The 18,797-nt window shown below is 44.0% G+C and overlaps 1 protein-coding gene across 1 annotated transcript; it reads right to left on the reverse strand.

Moving 5' to 3' along the window:
- Positions 1-16,529: 16,529 nt before the first annotated feature.
- On the reverse strand, positions 16,530-17,888 carry GJA8 (gap junction protein alpha 8). The gene has a single exon (XM_060142376.1). It carries the CDS (start codon positions 17,886-17,888, stop codon positions 16,530-16,532), a length of 1,359 nt encoding a protein of 452 aa, XP_059998359.1.
- Between the last annotated feature and the right edge of the window lie 909 nt (positions 17,889-18,797).

Genomic DNA, 18,797 nt, shown 5'->3' on the forward strand with positions numbered 1-18,797 from the left:
CGCTCGCCAGCCCGACGCCATCAAGCTGCGCCCCAGCCAGCCAATCAGCAGCTACGTCCAGCGTTTCCCGCCTCGGGCTAGGAGTGGGCGGGTGCTGAGGAGCTGAGGGCCAGGGGAGGGGCCAGGGAGGGGCCGCTCTGGGGGCGGGCCTTAATTAGAAGTGGCCTGGCTAAAAGGGGCGGGATACAACAATGTGGTCTGAAAATTCAAAAGCAGATGTATTGCAAGGTAGCATTCCCATTTCTGAGGCTAAAGGAGGTGGGGCCTGAGCTAACATTTTAAGTGGTAATTTTATTTTATAATGGTCATAGCTAATAAGATGAAGTTAATAATAATGATTATTATTATATTGAGTTAGACCATTAAAAAAAATGAGTTAGACCATACATCAGGCATTGTGTTCTAGATGTTACAACTTATACTTGGCTCCACAAACAACTGCATAAAGAGGGAAGAGTGGAAAGGCAGGTTTTAGCAAATATAGCTAACCCAGTAAATTTCTGATGTGATAACAACAATAAAAGCACACCATCTTTAACAAGGGAGTGATCCATCTCATTGTACTTGATGCCCATCAGACCACACCTGGAGTATTGCATTCTTTTACCACGGTTTTAAGAGGCAAGTAGATGTATTGGAGAATGCTCAGAGGTGAGCCACCAGATGAGGACAGATGAAAGGAATCGAAGAAAGAAGACTCAGGAACATTGACAGCTGTCTTCATTTGAAAGAATGGATAGACTTGATATGGCCCCAAGACATATTTGTAGGGCAAAGGACTGGAAGTTAAATGAGGATAGACTTCATTCAAAACAAGGAATAATTCTTTAAGAGTCTGAAGATGAGTTATTTTAGGAAATAATCTCCCCCACCCCCTCCACCCATGTTGGAATTGCTCACATGTAGACTGAATCACTACTTTATCCATTCAATACTCATTGTGTGAAGGCTTAATGCACTGCTGTAGGGCTTATCCTTTCCCACCAGGACTCTACCTATTCCTTGTAGTCCCTGTAGTCTTGTCCTGAAGCCGGCTCCAGCTGAGGGCAATCACCCAGTGTGGGATTCAAGGCTGCAGTCAATACTGGAAGCACAGCCTTGAGTGGACCTGCATCTTCGACCAGAGTGCTTAGATTACTGCAATCTGAGTAACTGAGACTCAGATTTATTACACACAAGGGAATGTGTCTTTCTTTCTTAGACTTGAACTCTACTCATACTAAGCAGCCCAAACTACCTATCAGATGTCCAATCCCCAATCCCGAAGGCGAGGGACCAGTGGAGGCAGCCCTACTAAGGGAGAGTCTTCAACCAGAGAACTTTGTGTCCCTGGCTACATCTATCAGGGAAGCAGTAGCATCTGTGTAGGCATATGATGAGTTAAGACTGTCATCTATCAAGACTGTGGGATAGTGCAGAATGCTGGGTTAGCCTATCAAGGCAAACAGTTTACCTTGGTGGCTTACTGGAGTGCATGGTGGGGATCAGGGTCTCAATGAATCTGGCAGCAGAAAAACGTATGCAATCTCATTGGCCCCAGGGCTGTGTAAAACCCTGAAAGACACCATTCAGGATTCTTCCTATTGTTAACAACTGTGTCCAGGTCAAGGACAGGCATGGGTCACCCAAAGAACCACTGCCCCCTGCTTTTGATGGAATGTCTCCAGAAAACCTTCACACTAGATTAACGTCCAATTGACTGTCCTTTCAAAGCAGGTCTCTTTCCTGGTGGTGGTGGACTCCGTCACCAAGATGGCTTGTCCTCCTACCCTTACCTCAGTACTGTTCTCCCAATTCACTCTAGCTGCTGCAGTCCTGTTCAACAGTGAGATCTGCTTCTGCCTCCATGGACTGTCAAGCCACCTGGGCTCTAACTGAGCCCCCTGTTTGTATCCATTTTCCAAGGATGCTTTCCAAAATAGTTCATGTTCATAGTTGCTGGCCATTGTTTACCATTCATCTAGAGATTGACAGCCAGACAGCCACATAGATCTACTCTCAAAGAGTCTGCTGACAACATGACCAATCTGTGTCCCTTGGACCAGTGTTTGTTCACATCAATTTTTTGCACTCTTTTTCATAGCAGCTATAGCACCTATCTTCTCACACCGTCCAGTACCATCCACATCCTGACAGCTAACTATATTCCCCTCTTCCTCCAAATTCATACAAAAGACTGAGCCTAGGAGCTGACACAAACACTAGATCCTTGGGAAACATCCTAGCACCTCTTCTCCTGCCCATGCCAGTGGCTGGATGACTTCTGTTAGGAATTTTCATTTTAAACTTTTTGTTGTGATGTAGTAGTAGATTCACATGCAGTTGTACTAAACGTACAAACGGATTTTTGAGATATATGACATCGCCAATTCCATGGCATCCTACTCCAGTTGTCTCCCTCCATGTATAGCCATCCTACCATGTAGCTTTCCTTGCTACGTCAGGTTCACTGAGACCTTGAACCCCACTCTATACCCCAGTAATCCACCAAGGTAGGCTGGCCAGGAGGCCCCAAATATTCAGAGAGGAGACACTTCCTTCCCAGTGGTCCCATGGACAGCATCTATACTTGGTACCTAAAAAGTGTATAGGTGCAGTTTTCTCAAAGTGTGGTGCTGTAGCTGCTTGGGAAGCTTGTTTAAAATGTAGATTCATAGGCCCTAAGGCAGACCTGTGGACTCAGGATTTCTGAGGGTGGCTCCCAGGAATCTGCATTTTTAACAGCTTCCATACACACTGACAGAACTGGGGGACTGGTTGTGAGACTCTGCTTCCCACCTCAAAGCCCTTCTTCAGTGGGGAAAGGTCAGCTCTGATTTGCCTGGAGAAAGGGGACCGAGGGCCAGAGTGTTTTTTTTGTGTGTGTTTTTTTAAATTGATTTATTTTATTTTTGGCTGTGTTGGGTCTTCTTTGCTGCACGCGGGCTTTCTCTAGTTGTGGTGAGTGGGGGCTACTCCTCGTTGCGGTTCGCGGGCTTCTCATTGCGGTGGCTTCTCTTGTTGTGGAGCACGGACTCTAGGCACGTGGACTTTAGTAGTTGTGGCACACGGGCTCAGTAGTTGTGGCTCACGGGCTCAGTAGTTGTGGTTCGCGGACTCTAGAGCGCAGGCTCAGTAGCTGTGGCGCACGGGCTTAGTTGCTCCGGGCATGTGGGATCTTCCCGGACCAAGGATTGAACCCGTGTCCCCTGCATTGGCAGGCAGATTCTTAACCACTGAGCCACCAGGGAAGCCCCGACTCATTATTATTATAATGAATTTACATTCACAGTTTTCCTTCATTATTACTCTGTTTAAACATATATTTAAAATTTCTGGTAACCAATTATTCCTGTTGGATTGAAAAGACTGATGATTGTATATCTGCCAAATTTGGAAAGACTCAGAGGCATTATTTAAAATATATAACATTAAATCTTTTCCCATTTATTAAAGCTAATTTGGGGATTCCTTATTAATATAATTATAATGCAGAGTTAATTTGATCCATGTAATTTGTGAATAAAAGGGAAGAATATATAGAGAGGAAATTTAAAATTGAATATATAAATTGGAATTCATGAAAAAAAGTAAAAGATGTGCATGCTTTTCCCATAAGAACTGTTGTGAACTTCTCCACACTTAAATTTGGGTTTCCTCTCCTCTGGGCCTGCACAGAGCAGAAAGCTTTCCTTATCTCCCCACCACTTCCTGCTCCAGGACTAACTTCTTCTCTGGATGACTAACATCAAGAACATTCCCTCATTTTAGAGAAGCCCCCACCTTTCTCACTAGATTGTGATTTACCATCAGGACTTTGGAAAGACAAGTACCAAGGAGCTCAATCCTGGCATATTTCCAAAGTCTGAGATATTCAGTCTTATTCTTGGTTACTCTGTTATATGCCCACACTTATGCAGGTATAATTTTTCAGTTTTCCCACAATGGATACAATGAGCATGATATTTTGTTCCACTTAGAAATATATCATGAACATATTTTCTCATGCCAAAGATTTTACATTTTTCATTGATTCAATAACGTTCCAATCATCTGATTACGCCATGATTTATTTAACCAGTATGCTTTTTTGTTTGTTTTCTGTAATAAGATAATAATGTGGTGAAGAATTTGGCCCACAAGAAACACTTACCCAAGCCCTCAAGTTTCCCTGGGCAAAGGGCAGTCACCATGTCTGTGACTCAGCAGATTTGGGGCCACACACATTAGCTCCTCTGAGGTTGGCTCCTGTGGCAGCCTGAGGTGGGCCTGCAAACTTCTGAAGATTAGTAGGTGGCTAATGACTAGTAAGATGTCAGGCTTCCCTCCAAGCAGGTGTTTCCCAGAAAAAACTCAGAGGTTTTCCTTGAACGCTTATTTGGAGGGGATGGGGGGGACACATTGCAGCTCTTTATTTTCATATGACCACTCTCTTCAAAGAACGCCTTCACAATTAAACCTTATCATTCTCTTAAATAATCTAGAGCAGATGGTGGATTAAGGGTTGCAAGACCATTTGGGGGGGGGTCACCTTTTTTTTTTTTAATAGCAGTTCTGGAATGTTTTTGCTTTGTTTCACTCTTCAGAACGTATAGGCACTGAGCATTCATCGTCCTTGGTTCTGCAGCCTTGGCTGAAACTCTAAGACATAGGAAATATTCCATTTAACATTCTGTTACATATCCACTAAGTCGGACTTGTAAATTATATTCAGGTCCTCTATATTTTTGTGTTCTATTTATTTGTCAAGAACTGAAGGAGGCATGTTAAAGTCTCTAACTACTACTATTTTTCTGTCTATATCTCCTTGTATTTCTGAGGACTTCTTACAGATGCCGTATCTTACAGTGCAAAATGATCCATACTATGTCTTTGTTCCCTGTTATATTTTATATCGATACAAATAAATATTTGGTTTGGTTTAATGATTCTGCCTTCTTGTTTTGTGTGTCTGTTGTTAATTTTTCTTTTTTCTGTTCTCTCTTTTTTCTGTATGGACTATGTGTTCCTTAATTTTTTCCCCTGATACTTTGGAAGGCATACATTTTGTTTTAAAATAACACACGCAACCCTATATTTTTCTAACTGCTAAAATAGAGAATAAAATAATATCTTTGTAAGTAAAAAATATCAGGGCACTCTACTTCCTCATATTTCTCCTTCTCCTTTGCTCCTTCCACCTCACACAGTTCCCAAGTTTATGTTGGTATAAGCTGGGATTTTAAGCCTTACTGTTAAAAAATTACTATGTGTTAAGAATTATGTATGACATTTGTATTCTGTTTTGTAACTATTCTTACTACAGTTACATTTAATTTATTTTATGTTTAATGCCTTCAGTATTCATCACCAGCCTCTTTCATACTTGGCCTTCTTAAATTCTTTTTAAAAATTCTTTCTCTTTTGGCTTGAGTGAATCGTGAGATAAATTTTTCTTTAAAGAAGGGTTTGCAGGAATTTTGAGTTTTGGCATAATTGAGAATGCCTTTCAATTGCCTTTACTCATGAATGCCATTTGGCTTGTTGTGGGGTTCCTGGCTTAAACTTTTCATCCTCAATATTTTACAGATGTTCTTTTCTGAAATTTAATATGTTATGGAGAAGAATGAAGCCAGGCTGATAGTTTCTTCCTTTTTAGCTAACTTAATAAATATCCTGTTAATCAAAGTTGGCTCCGGAGGGACTAACTCCACATTGGGAGGGATGAGATGGCTACAGTTGAGAGCCAAGAGTTTTGCTTTCTTGTCCTCACCCTAGCTTCTCTTTTTCTTTAGAGCTATCACTGATCCCCATGGCCAACAGTGGTCTCTGAGAGAGAGGGGAGATTTCTCCTTCTTATCCCTCTAGACCAAGTGCACAAACCCTTCTCTTAAATCTCTGTATCCCAGTTGAGTCTAAGGTGTATCATTTAATAATAACACTATACTAAATGACAGTAATTAATCACATAGAAATAATATTTATGATAATGATAATAGCTAATACTTAGCAAGTGCTTACTATGAGCCAGGTAATGTTCTATGATCTTGACAAGGACTAAATCACTAACTCCCTAATTTAGTCCCTGACTTGCTTCTATATGGCACACGCCATTGTCCCTTTATCTGTTGGAAGTATATTGAGCACGTTGGAACTCTTTGGATTCCAGCCTTAAGCGAATGAGGGTCAGGCAGAGAAAGGAATTCCCTCTTCTTCCTATTTAAGGCTCAACTTCCAAGTCCTCTTTTCTCAACCAAGATCTTTCCCTTTCCAGGATTATACATTGAAATATATATTTTCTTCACAGGAAGCCTCAGCTCCTATTGACAAGTTGTGATCCTACTCTATGTTCACAACTGGGCAAGAATGTGAACACTTAACTGTTCATTAGCAGTACACAAACCACAGCAGAAGTTGTTTCTTATATTTCTAAAATTGTAGAATTATCTCTTTATACTTTCAGATCACAATTTATCTAGCTTTTTTTTCTGGGTACATGGTGAATTCCTTCCAATTTGTGGTTTCAGGTCTTTTATCAGCTCAAGGAAGTTTCCTCCCATTATGTCTTTGATGATTGTGGTTCTCTTGTCCTGACTCTCCTTCAGGAGAACCAATATCTATGTATTGGATTTCTATTGCCTTCTCTCCATATCGTTTATCTCCTCTCCAATAACTTTCATCTCTTTGTTCTTCCCCTGGGCATTATGGGAGAATTTCTGATGTTGACACTTTACAAAACTGATTTGGCTTTATGTGCTCTTAATTCTGCTCTTTATTCTTCTTAAATTCTACCATGACATTGTTTGCTAACTCTGCCAGCTCCTTTTCCAATCAGTTTGTTATCTTATTATCTTGTGTTTCATCTCTTGTTTTATGGAGCCCAGGTTTTCTTTACATCTTTTTGAGAGCATAAAATAGATTTCAAGATTATTTTTGTTTTCTTAAGTAAATATCTTTTGAAATTACTATATTCTTTTATTCTTGGTGACCGCTGTTTTCTTCTCATGTTTCCTATAGCTTTCATAGATTCTAAGCTGTTAGCTGTCTCTTTGTTGTTGTTTTCTTTGTCTGTTACTCATCTGTAAAGATGAGAGTCTCATCTGTCCTGGTCTATGTATAGGACCTAACTAGACACAGTAATTAGGTCAACAGGATTTTTTACAAGTCAAGAAGGGTCTTTGACTACTGGATAAGTATATAAAAAATATTTAAAGGGAGGACAAATAGTCTGTAATTCATGAAAGATAGAGTTGTCCTGGAAATTATTGCTTCATTCTGATACAATCATGAAAAAAGAAATTGGAGAAAGTTGAGGTTCTGGTCTGAGAGACATTAGAGATGTCCCTATTTGTTGTAATGTCATAAGAATGTCCCTTGTCATAATGTCTGCCTTAAAAATGTAATTGGGGGCTTTGTTGTTTTTGTTGTTACATTATATTCTGCTGGTTTAGCTCACGTGTGTTTATTTGATCTCATCCATTTTCTGCTGGTTTTATTAGCCTAACTCAATTCCAGAGGTGCCTTGTTCTTTCTTCCATCTACAGATCTAGCCAGTGAGGAGATGACAACTGTAGCAAATGAGAAAGATAGAAAAATGCATTTGGAAAACTTAGATGAATTAGAAAAGCTGAACAGTTTTCAGGAAAGCTGAACGTTAGAGAAGAACAGAAGCTGGAGGGGGAAAAAAAAGAACTCAAAACTCTGTCCTGGCCAAAAACATTATCCTTGGCTGAGGACTTCCCTGATGGTGGCAATTGTACTGTGGTCTGGGATTTGCATTATAGTTATCATTTATGATTCTGATCCTGCCTACTTCCAAGAAGCATTTGGAGATGATTACAATACATATCATATGTACAAGGAAATCATTAAAACAGAGAAAAAGGAGCCAAAATTGGCATCTTTTTCTCAAATCTTGCTCCTCTCTAGTTTATTCTCTGTACAGTAATTGGAGCAGTCTGAGGGAAAGTGACTAATAAAATGCAGTGAAACTGATGGTATGTGACTTCCAAGCTTAGGTCATAAAAGGCATTGAAGCATTTGCCTTGATCTCCTGATTCAGTAGCTCTGGGGGAAACGAGACACCAGGTCATGAGGACACTCAAGCAGACCCACGGAGAGGCCCAAGTAGAGAGATACCAACTTGCCAGCACCAACCTTCTGGTCAAGTAACCACGTGAGCGTGTGGATCCTACCACCTCAGTCAAGCCTCGGACGACTGCAGGCCCTGTCAAAATCTGACTGCAACCTCATGAGAGACCCCAAGCTGCTCCAGAATTCCTAACCCTCAGAAACTACGAGAGATAATACACGCTTATTGTTGTTTCAAGCCATTAAGTTTTGGAGTGATATGTTACCAAGCAGTAGATAACTAATACACAAATCATCACAGGTGACATTTGTACTAAATATTTGCATGGTATAGCCTGAGGCTCTATCCTTGTAACCTTTGATTTTCATTTCTTCACCACTCACTGTTCAACTGTTAAACCAAAGCCACATAGTTTAGGTTTTTGTTATAGCCACACCTAGCCTCAATTTCTGTCAACAGATGAGATAATGCTAGAACCTGTAACAGAGAAATCTTGAGAGCTCAGAAGATTAATACAATAAAAGTTTAGTTTTTGTTTCATGTAAAGTCCAAAAGTGCAATTAGTGGGAATTGGTAGGGGTGTCGGTGGGAGGGGGGGCTGGTCCTCTAGTCTACAGTCATTCAAAGGCTCTGACTGCCATCGTCAACATATGGCTTCCAAGGCTTCTCTGGGAGATGACATCCAGCAACTCATGTGAAAATTTCCCTGCCTTCCTTTATTTATGATAAAGCAAGCCTGCCTGCCTTCAGCCTGGAACTCTTGGGACCTTCACGGAACCTCTTCCTCAGATGTATTGCTATGTAGTGTCAGCCTGCTCTGGTGCTGGGGAGTGCTTAGCCAATTATCTCCTTCCTGCTCTGGGAGATGTCTGAGTAGTGTTCATTCATTCACCAAACATTGCTATGTTCTAGGCACTGTGCTAAGTACCGAATATTCAGAGATATATAGTATGAAATCTCTTTTTGAAATCACTTTTTTTTTTTTTTGCGGTACGCGGGCCTCTCACTGTTGCGGCCTCTCCCATTGTGGAGCACAGGCTCCGGACGCGCAGGCTCACTGGCCATGGCTCACGGGCCCAGCCGCCCCGCAGCATGTGGGATCTTCCCGGACCGGGGCACGAACCCGTGTCCCCTGCATCGACAGGCAGACTCTCAACCATTGCGCCACCAGGGAAGCCCTGAAATCACTTTTGATAAGTGCTATGATAGAAGTGTACACAAACACTGAGAGATCACAAAGGAGGGAGCAACTCACTTTGTATAGGGAAGTTTGTGAAATTCATAAAGAAGACAACTGAGCTGAATCTTGAAGGATGAGAAAGAGCTGATTACAGAAAAAAGGCAGGACAGGGCAGAGTCCTGAAATACCATGGAATTTCTTCATCACTAAGTGCCAGGCTTGTCCGTATTTGGGGACCAGCCAATGTTTTTTAAGGCTGGGACACATGCATATGTGGATGGATGTGGGAGACGAGGCTAGAAAGGTGGTGTACCTACCAGTCAGAGGCTTGTAATTAATAGAGACAATTTTGGCAACATTAAATTAAAAAAAAAAAATGGAGCTCTGGGCTGGCTTAGAGAACTGAAGGAAGGCCGATGAACCATGATCTGAAAAAAGAGGAACTAAGCATCTCCCAGAAATCTAGGTAAGCAGGAACTAATTGTGAGTCTCTTTAAGGGCTTCTGTCAAGACAAATGAATCTCAACCAAGTTTTGGTCCCTCGGTTACTCCACTCAAGATTCACATTCCAGGGAGTGAGTGTATGGTTGGCCCATTTGAGTTAAAAATAAAAAAATAAAAACAAACAACAAGACCTGACTCTTGACCACGGGAAGTCAGGGTAAACATTACTAAGAGTCCCACCAAGACTATATCCAAATGAGGAAGAGTATTTCCCAATAGAAGATGTTATTATAGAAGAAGGGAGAATAGATTCTGGGCAATTAAAAATAGACCTCCTCTCTAGGTGGGTTGCAATCAGTTATAAAGGCTTTGTAAGTCATGTTAAGGAATTTAGAATTTCGGGGTAAGCAATTGAGTCATTGAAGGATTTTAAGCAGAGAAGTGACATGATAAATCTCAGGCAGAATCTAATCTCAGGCTAATTTTATTTTATCTATTTTTATCTGTAATGAATAACTTTAACTCTTTCTACAGTTCTCAGTGACATGGAAGAGAACAAATCCTATTATTTTGTCCCTTCCCAAAGCACCAAAGAAGTATACTTCGTTTTTTCCTGAGATTTGTGTAGAGAAAGAGAGGGGACAAACTGACCAAACCTCAATTGATAAGGAGAGTTTCATGTTCTTTCTAAATCAGATTCTCCTCCATTCCACCCAGCTGTGTGCTGGAGCTGGCTTGTACTGGCTCGTAAGAGCCATTTGCTAAATTTCTTGGGATTTTGTGAGGCAGTTTTAAGTGTACAGTCATTATTAACAATTAAACTACGTAAACTTAAAAATGAAACAAAGGTAATGCACAGAGTTCAATCACTTCTTAATTATTTTACTATTATCTATGCTCTTGAGGTTATTTATATCTATTGTATGGTGGAAATATTTATAATTTTATGCTACTGTACATCTCTTCTCATCTCTGTGTCTAGTGACATTATGTTGGTGGGTTGAAATTGGTGATGGTGGGAGAATTTATAGCAAGGAAATTGGCAAACACTACAAACCAGGGCCTCTTTACCCTGGAAAGATCTGGTTGTTACACGTTTACCAGCATATCACTGCCCCTCCCGGTCCCCCAGTGCTCTTGTCCCTCAACCCCTTAATTTCAAAGGAAGAACACCAGAAACTGCTCTTCACAGGGTAGCATGGCTGGCAGGTCAAAAGAAAAAACAAAGATGGTGAAAAGTCAAGTTAGTTTTATTGTTTTGTAACAGTCTAACATGTAACTATTAGCTCTGACATAAAGATGTGGAAGGTTGGAGAATTCAGGACACAATCCCAATAATGCCTTTGCCAGAGATTTTCCCCAAGAAGTTTGTTGTGAACATATTTCTTAGCTGAGTCTTTACTAATCCTGTTTCATAGATGGAAAATTTGCAGAAAAAGGCAGTGACGCCATCTACTTTTCCCTCCAGGAGACTATGAATTCTTCCATAATATACTTTGTCTGCCTGGGAGAACTTCCAGAATGCGTGGGGCTGGAGGCTACAGTATATCCCATTGCTACCTCGTTGGCTGCAGTGGAGAACCACTCTCTCCTGGTTTTGGGAGCAGCAATGTCTAGGGCAGTGGAGATGACTTGTCTTTCATAAAAATCTTTCCTCTTATTTAACTGCTGAACCTAGAATTTTATTTCCTTTTTCTCCTTCCTCCCCAAATTACATATTTAGTTGTAATATGATAATTACAGGAAGGAAAGCTCTCCGTGCCTATTTCACTATCACTTTTAGGTACACACCTACTTCGCTTTACAGATTGTATTTATGTTTTTGGTTTTTTTTTGCGGTACGCGGGCCTCTCACTGTTGTGGCCTCTCCCGTTGCGGAGCACAGGCTCTGGACGCACAGGCTCAGCGGCCGTGGCTCACGGGCCCAGCCGCTCCACGGCATGTGGGATCTTCCCGGACCGGGGCACGAACCCATGTCCCCTGCATCGGCAGGCGTACTCTCAACCACTGCGCCACCAGGGAAGCCCCTGTATTTATGTTTAAGAGTAGTTTCCAACCAACCAGGCAAACGTTTTTCATCTACACTTTGCTACCTTGGGTTGTGTGATCATTTGTGCACAATATGCGTAGAGGGGTAACTCAGGGTTAGAGGAAGGAGACAGGAGGAGGTGTGGGGGGATGGGGGGGTGCTGTGTAGTTAATATGCTCATTCTTACCTGGGCATGCCCCAGTGACCCTCCTCAGGAACTCAAGAAGAGCAGCTGTTTACACCCGTCTCGCCCCAGGCCTTCCCCATGTCTTGGACTAAAGAGCTGCTGTATGTAGCCCTTTCAGCCTCCATGAACTCCCTTCTGCCCTGAATCAGAGACTGTCTCAGGGACTGGTGCATCTCTATACACGAGCCCTAGTAAGCTGAGTCCCTGCAGCACCACTTTCAGCAATGAATTTCTTGCATGATTAAAGATGTTCTTTTTTTGCACTATAATTCTCAGGAATTTAAAACGACAGAAGAATTGACCTCCCCCCACCACTCCCATTTTCTCCCTTCACTTTACTCACTGGCTCACTTTTAATCAGTCTCTTAGTTAACAATCTGTGCAGTTTATGAAAGTGGTGGCTGTTATTGCTTCAGTATACATTTTACAAAAAGGACTTAACAACAGATTTGGATAACACCTTCTTCCCTTTCCTTTTATTTCCAAATGAGTGAGTTAAAAAAAAATCACTTATTTCTTCTAGCATGCTCCTAGTGTTTCTTTTTTCTTTCTTTTTTTTGGCAGTACGCGGGCCTCTCACTGTTGTGGCCTCTCCCGTTGTGGAGCACAGGCTCAGCGGCCATGGCTCACGGGCCCAGCCGCTCCGCGGCATGCGGGATCTTTCCGGACCGGGGCACGAACCCGTGTCCCCTGCATCGGCAGGCGGACTCTCAACCACTGCGCCACCAGGGAAGCCCCTCCTAGTGTTTCTTGCATATCAATTCACTTGATCTATCTTGTGGAGGAGGGGCAGAAATTATTACCCACAATTAACCTAAGGAGAATTGTCATATCAAGCAGGTAAATGACATCTTGGGGTTCCCAGAGTCAGAGAGGTGCAGTCCACACTTCTGATATGAACGTCAGTGTTCTTTGTGGGAAAATCTGATCCCCAGGTTGCACTGATCTTCAGGAATATTTGCCCAATTCTGTGTTGCATGCTTCCTCCGGGTGCCAAGTAACAAAGTCATGATGAAAAGCAGATAGGCCTTTCTATGATGCCCCAAATATGAGGCCTAGGGATTACAGAGCCAAGTTTGAAACTTTCTAACTGAACTTGAGTAACTCTACCCCTCCTGGTCATAGATCTCCCCTGATGGAGGTGTTATAACTGCTATTAGGCAATTAGCCCTCTTATTCTGGAGAAAGCTGTGCTTTTGATGTCATGCTGTCCAGTGCTTTTTTTACATTGGTAGATCCACATACTGTAAAGGTTTAATCTAACAGAGGAAGGACCAGGATTAGGATTTAAAGCTTGGACTTCATGGAGCCCAGGGGCGATTACCATCTTGAGTCAGTCATAATTATTTGCCTCAGAAGAGATACTGAGGGATCCAGCTGTACAGAGTGAGGTCCTCCACAGACACAACACTGCCTGTGAATGGAACCTGGCAGCAGTTGTGTGGCAGCTTAAGGTGAGGCATGAGGCGACATTTTCCATGGGTAGAAAGTAATTGCCCATCTGTCCCCAGTCATTTTTCAAGGTCAAATAGGTTCCTACCAAACATATGGTGTCAAGATTCTGTTTTGAGGCTTCTCTGAGAAAATGGATCTCCTGAGTGTCTATTCCACATTGAAAAACTCTCACCAGATAACTGCAAGGTAGGTTGGGAGAGTCAGATAGAAGCTACCCACCTGCCCTTCTTCCCAGTCTCCCTGCTGCTGGAGGGATCTCTCAGACACCACTCAACAGGCTCTAGACTTGGCGGCTAACTTATTAATCCTTCTGATTCTCCTGGAGGTACATTGGTGGTAAATGCCACCTCTAGTTTGTAGACAGAAAACTGAGGTACAGAGAGGTTAAGAGATGACACAGCTACCAAATGGCAGAAATAGAAAAAAAAGTCCTGGTCCTTTGATGCCTGTGTCTGTTTCTTCCAAAATAAGCTTCCTCGTTTGTTGGGAAGACTGAGAGGGAAAATGGCAACTTCCCCGCTGGTGGGGTAGGTACAGACACTGAAGCAGGCTGCTGCTTCATTCAAGGAAATACACTCACACACTTAGGCCCCAGCAAGACAAGGAGACAAGCAGCCTTCACCCACACCTCTACAGCTGGTTCCAAAGAGCACCAGCAGTTTTCACTTGGAAGAAGACACAGTTTTTTTCTTTTCTTTTTTGGATTAAGTCCTAGTTGATATAGACACTTTATTCTGGTAATGATCAAGCTATTTTCAGGCTCTGAGTTTACAACTTCTTAAAATGGGTCTTCAGTAGCAAAACTGTAGAAGCAATAGTGCAGCCATTAGGGAGAGTGCAATGATGTCTGGTTCTCAGGCCTGGGATTTTGTTACTTCTGTCATCATACTGAAGAAAATCTGTCTGGAATAGTGTTGATTGCAAGGGGAAGGAAGATTCAAGTAGTAGCCAGAAAGTCACCTGTCTACAAGGCAAATATACCTCTTCTATTCAACTGTCCATAGCCTGATACATTCCTTCATTGAAAGGATTGGATTAACCTAGGTAAAATACATTTTAGTTTGGATTAACCTAGGTAAAATACATTTTAGTTAGGCTTTCTCTTTTAAAATGTAAAATTTCCCTGGATTAATTACAAAAAAAAATCATACCTTAGAATGAATTTCATTTTTAGACCATTTTGCTTTAGAATGGAGCACCAAGGAATGGGAATACTGTCACAGGGGAGGAATAGTTTCGGAGGAGGCTTTGCTCTAGAAAAGCATATCTAAAATGAATATCTTAAAAGGAAGGTGGTAAACAGGGCAGCACAAGGGATTTGCATTCTTTGGGATGGTGCTGGTTGGGGGTAAGATAGAATGAAGGCAGTTTTTTCTGGGTACCCTGGTGATCTCCTATCCAGATCCCAATTGTGGTTTCTATCCCTCCTATCTTAGCCTTGGCACTGCAGCCCATGAAGCATAGCTTTGTTTTAGATGGACCAGCTTGGATAGCAATTTCTCCCTCTGCTCTGGGAACTGATTGGCTCTAGGTAAAATTGCTCCCTGTGTGAAATATGTATTTATACCTGAGGATTTTCCCTGACTGGACTCTATGTTTGAAGAGAGTTGGTTGGGGGGATAAAGGGTAGGAGACCTTCAAGATCCCTGTTGTTCCCTTGTTAAGCCTTTATGTCCCTTCCGGGGATGAAGTCTGGCCTGGGGCTAGACTTTGAGACCCTCGCTGTTTGTGTTCCCAATTTGTACGAGGCTCTCTCTAGTGCTGCTCTGATGGTCCTTTTTGTACATGTCTTTTGCCTGAGCAAGGCCTGAGGGTTAATCTCCTCAAGACAGACCAGTAGGCAGGTATCGTCTGGCTCAGAGCTGGGCTTGCTCCCAGCCCCTGATGAAAGGAGGTGTAGATTTCAGGCTGAGCACTGATGTTGGAAGATGACAGGAAAGAAAAGGACCTCCTTTGCTTCAGGGAAGAAAACTGCGACCAGGGTTCAGAGCCTTTTCAGTTCTGAGAGAGGCTATGGGGTTTGTTCTCCTTTTCTGAGAGCACCCAGTAGAGAATTCCCACCAATACAAGGGATGTAATTATATCAGAACCCAGGGGCCACAGTGACCCAAAAGAAAGGCCAGTGAGAACTCTGGACATCTCCTAGACTGATGATTTAAACCAAACACTCCAAAATGGTGAAATGAGGTTTGGAAGACACAGGAACAAGTTGAGACCCTAAATAATATGACCAATTCCATAGGAAAGCTGGGCTCATGAGTAAAAGCTGAACTTGCAGATTGGTGCCCCACAGGTTAAATTTGGCTTGCACACATTTTCTTTGGCCCACATGGCATATTTAAAATTTAGTTGGCAACATTAAAAATGTGGGAGGGCTTCCCTGGTGGCGCAGTGGTTGAGAGTCCGCCTGCCGATGCAGGGGACACGGGTTCGTGCCCTGGTCTGGGAAGATCCCACATGCCATGGAGTGGCTGGGCCCGTGAGCCATGGCCGCTGAGCCTGTGCTCCGCAATGGGAGAGGCCACAACAGTGAGAGGCCCGCGTACCGCAAAAAAAAAAAAAAAAAAAAAAAGTGGGAAACTTCACTTAAACGTTTGGATTTCTGGCTTCTCTTGAAAAATCAGATGGCCAGGTAACACTGTCTGGTAATTGCTGCCTGGAAATGAGCAGTCGTTGCCCTCTGCTTCCCAAATTCCACAGCCGTAGCTCTCCCATGGCATTAGAACAGGCGCACTTCACCAGTTTCAACCACCGGCCCTTAAGTTTGGGATCCCTGATATATGTCACACGGTGTCTGCTAGGGAAGTGCTGGGGTGAAAAAGTTCAGTGGAGTTTGTGAGCTTGAGACAAGACTGGTGAAAAGCTATGAGACAATCACAATTCTGATTGGAAGGATTTCTATGGGGACATGGGGATGAAAGCAGAATTCCCTGTGGCACAGAGGGGCAGGGCAGTCATGAGACTGGGAACTTTGACGGGACAATGGGTTCATCTGGATAGCCTTTATATACGGGAAAGGCAGTTTCCTAGTTGTACGCCATGCACGGTTCTACCGCAGTGCCTGTCCAACTAGGGTGGGTGTGAGGGCAGGGACAGAAGACTCAAAGCATGTTGGCAACTTTAGGTTTCATCTTGCCATAGGGTAGCTCGGGTGTTTTCTTTTCTTTTTTCCTTTGGCACTGCTTCATACCGTTAGATCGTCTGACCTGGCCCGGCTGCTGGCTTTGCTCAGCCTGCTCAGGGGTCTGGTGTCATCCCCAGGCAGCTCCGGACACATTGAAGGCGCCTTCTCAGGCGGCAGCCCCTGCTTTGATACCTTCTCAGGCGTCAGCTCTTGTTTCTCAACCTCCTTCCCCACTTCGGGGGTCTCCATTTTCTCCCCCTCCAGCACGGCCAGGGTCTCCTGGCCTTCCGTGCTCACTCTCTCTGCCTCCTGCCTGTTCTCTCCCACCTCTGGTTCTGCTTCCACCTCCGGTTCTGCTCCCGCCTCCGCAGGCTGCCCCTCCCCCTCCCCCTCCCCCTCCCCCTCCCCCTCCTGGACTCCCACCTGAGCGTAGGAAGGCAGTGTCTCTTGGTAGGCCCTGGACAAGTCCCCTAGGGGCCCGGTGCCCATCTTCTCCTCGAATTGACTGAAAGGCTTGGCAGAAAGTGGGCTGGCCTCCACCATCCCAACCTCAGTAAAAGGGAAATAATGGGACACGATTTTCTCTTCTTCGAGGAGCTGGTAGCCCTTGGCCTTCTGGATGGAGGAGACAGCAATGGAGTGGAGGGACTTCTCAGGAATCTCCCCCAGTGGCTGCTCCACTGGCTTCTTGAAGGCCGATCGGATTCTCTTCAGGCCCAGGTAACTCACCTCCAGAATATTGAGGAGGAGGGACACAGAGGCCATGGCCAGCATGAACAGGATGAAGATGGTTTTCTCGGTGGGCCGTGACACAAAGCAGTCCACCACGTTGGGGCAGGGCCACCTGCTGCAGCGATAGAGAGGCAGGATCCGGAAACCGTACAGGAAGTAGTGGCCCACGATGAAGCCCACTTCAAAGAGGGTCTTGAAGATGATGTGGCAGACGTAGGTCCTCAGCACGGTCCCCTCCAGCCGGAACTTGGTGCCTTTGCTGCTGCTGCCGCCCTTCTTGATGCTGCCCTGGTCCACTGGGACGGGCGACCTCTCGCCGCCGCCGTTGCCAGGCGACTGCTGGCACAGCTCCTCGGCCGCGCGCTCCTTGCGCTTCTCCTCCATGCGGATGTGGTGCACCGCGTGCCCCACGTACACCAGCGACGGCGTGGAGACGAAGATGATCTGCAGGACCCAGAGGCGGATGTGGGAGATGGGGAAGGCCTCGTCGTAGCAGACATTCTCGCAGCCTGGCTGCTGGGTGTTGCACACGAAGTCGGACTGCTCATCCCCCCACACGAGCTCCGCGGCCGTGCCAAGGATGAGGATCCGGAAGATGAAAAGCACCGTGAGCCACACGCGGCCGATGACCGTGGAGTGCTCATTCACCTCCTCCAGGATGTTCCCCAGGAAACTCCAGTCGCCCATGTCTCACCCACCTGGAGGAAGGAGAAGGCAAGCTGAGCCGCTACAATGCAATCTCGACTCAGCCTCTCTCTGCTAACTCTCAGGGTACCTCTCCTTCCTGAGTGACTGGCAAGGTCAACGGCGTAAACAGCATGTACTGAGTGCTTCCTCTGTGCAGACTAGTATTAGGGAACGAAAGAAGCATAAAAGAATCTGCTTCCACTGGTTTCCTCATCTGTAAAATGGGTTCACTTCACAAGCTGCCTGAAAGGATAAATGAGGCAGTATCTGTATAAGCCTTGAACTCCACCCCAAAATAAGGGTTCATTGTTGATCGTAAATAGAAACCCATGGTTACGTGGATTTAAATCAGAACCGTAAGCTGAACTGAGGTTCATGAGTCATAATGCTGAAGAAATATTCTAATCCATTTGTGTCTGGGCCCCCAACAAAATTTTGCTATGTATGAAATTGCCCGCAGTCACCTTACTTTTGACTGCGTTAGGGTATATAACGATTGGATGTTGGAAGTGGAAGGAAACATTTTTTTGAATATCTACTTTATGACAGACCTTTGACATTACATTTTTTCATTCAGTTTGATCCTGCTAGACCGTAATCTTCATGAGGGTATGAACCACACCTGTTTTATTTACTGCTATATACTCAATGCCTGTCACAGAGCCCAGAACATAATGAGAGCTTGATAAGTGTTTAACTGATTTGATTCCACCACCTGAGAAAACTGAGGCTCAGAGAGGTTAAATAATTTTTCTAAGATCAGACAGCTAAATAGTAGTGGTTCTGTCTGTCTGATCCCAAAGGCTGGGTTCTTTCTGTTGCCCCATTGAGATACATTGCCTGTGATTGGAGCTATACAATTTTGTGACCCCTGTACTCTCTCTCTTTTTTTTTTTTTTAAGGGCAACG

This window comes from Lagenorhynchus albirostris, chromosome 2, assembly GCF_949774975.1.
Source record: "Lagenorhynchus albirostris chromosome 2, mLagAlb1.1, whole genome shotgun sequence".
Lineage (NCBI taxonomy): Eukaryota > Metazoa > Chordata > Mammalia > Artiodactyla > Delphinidae > Lagenorhynchus > Lagenorhynchus albirostris.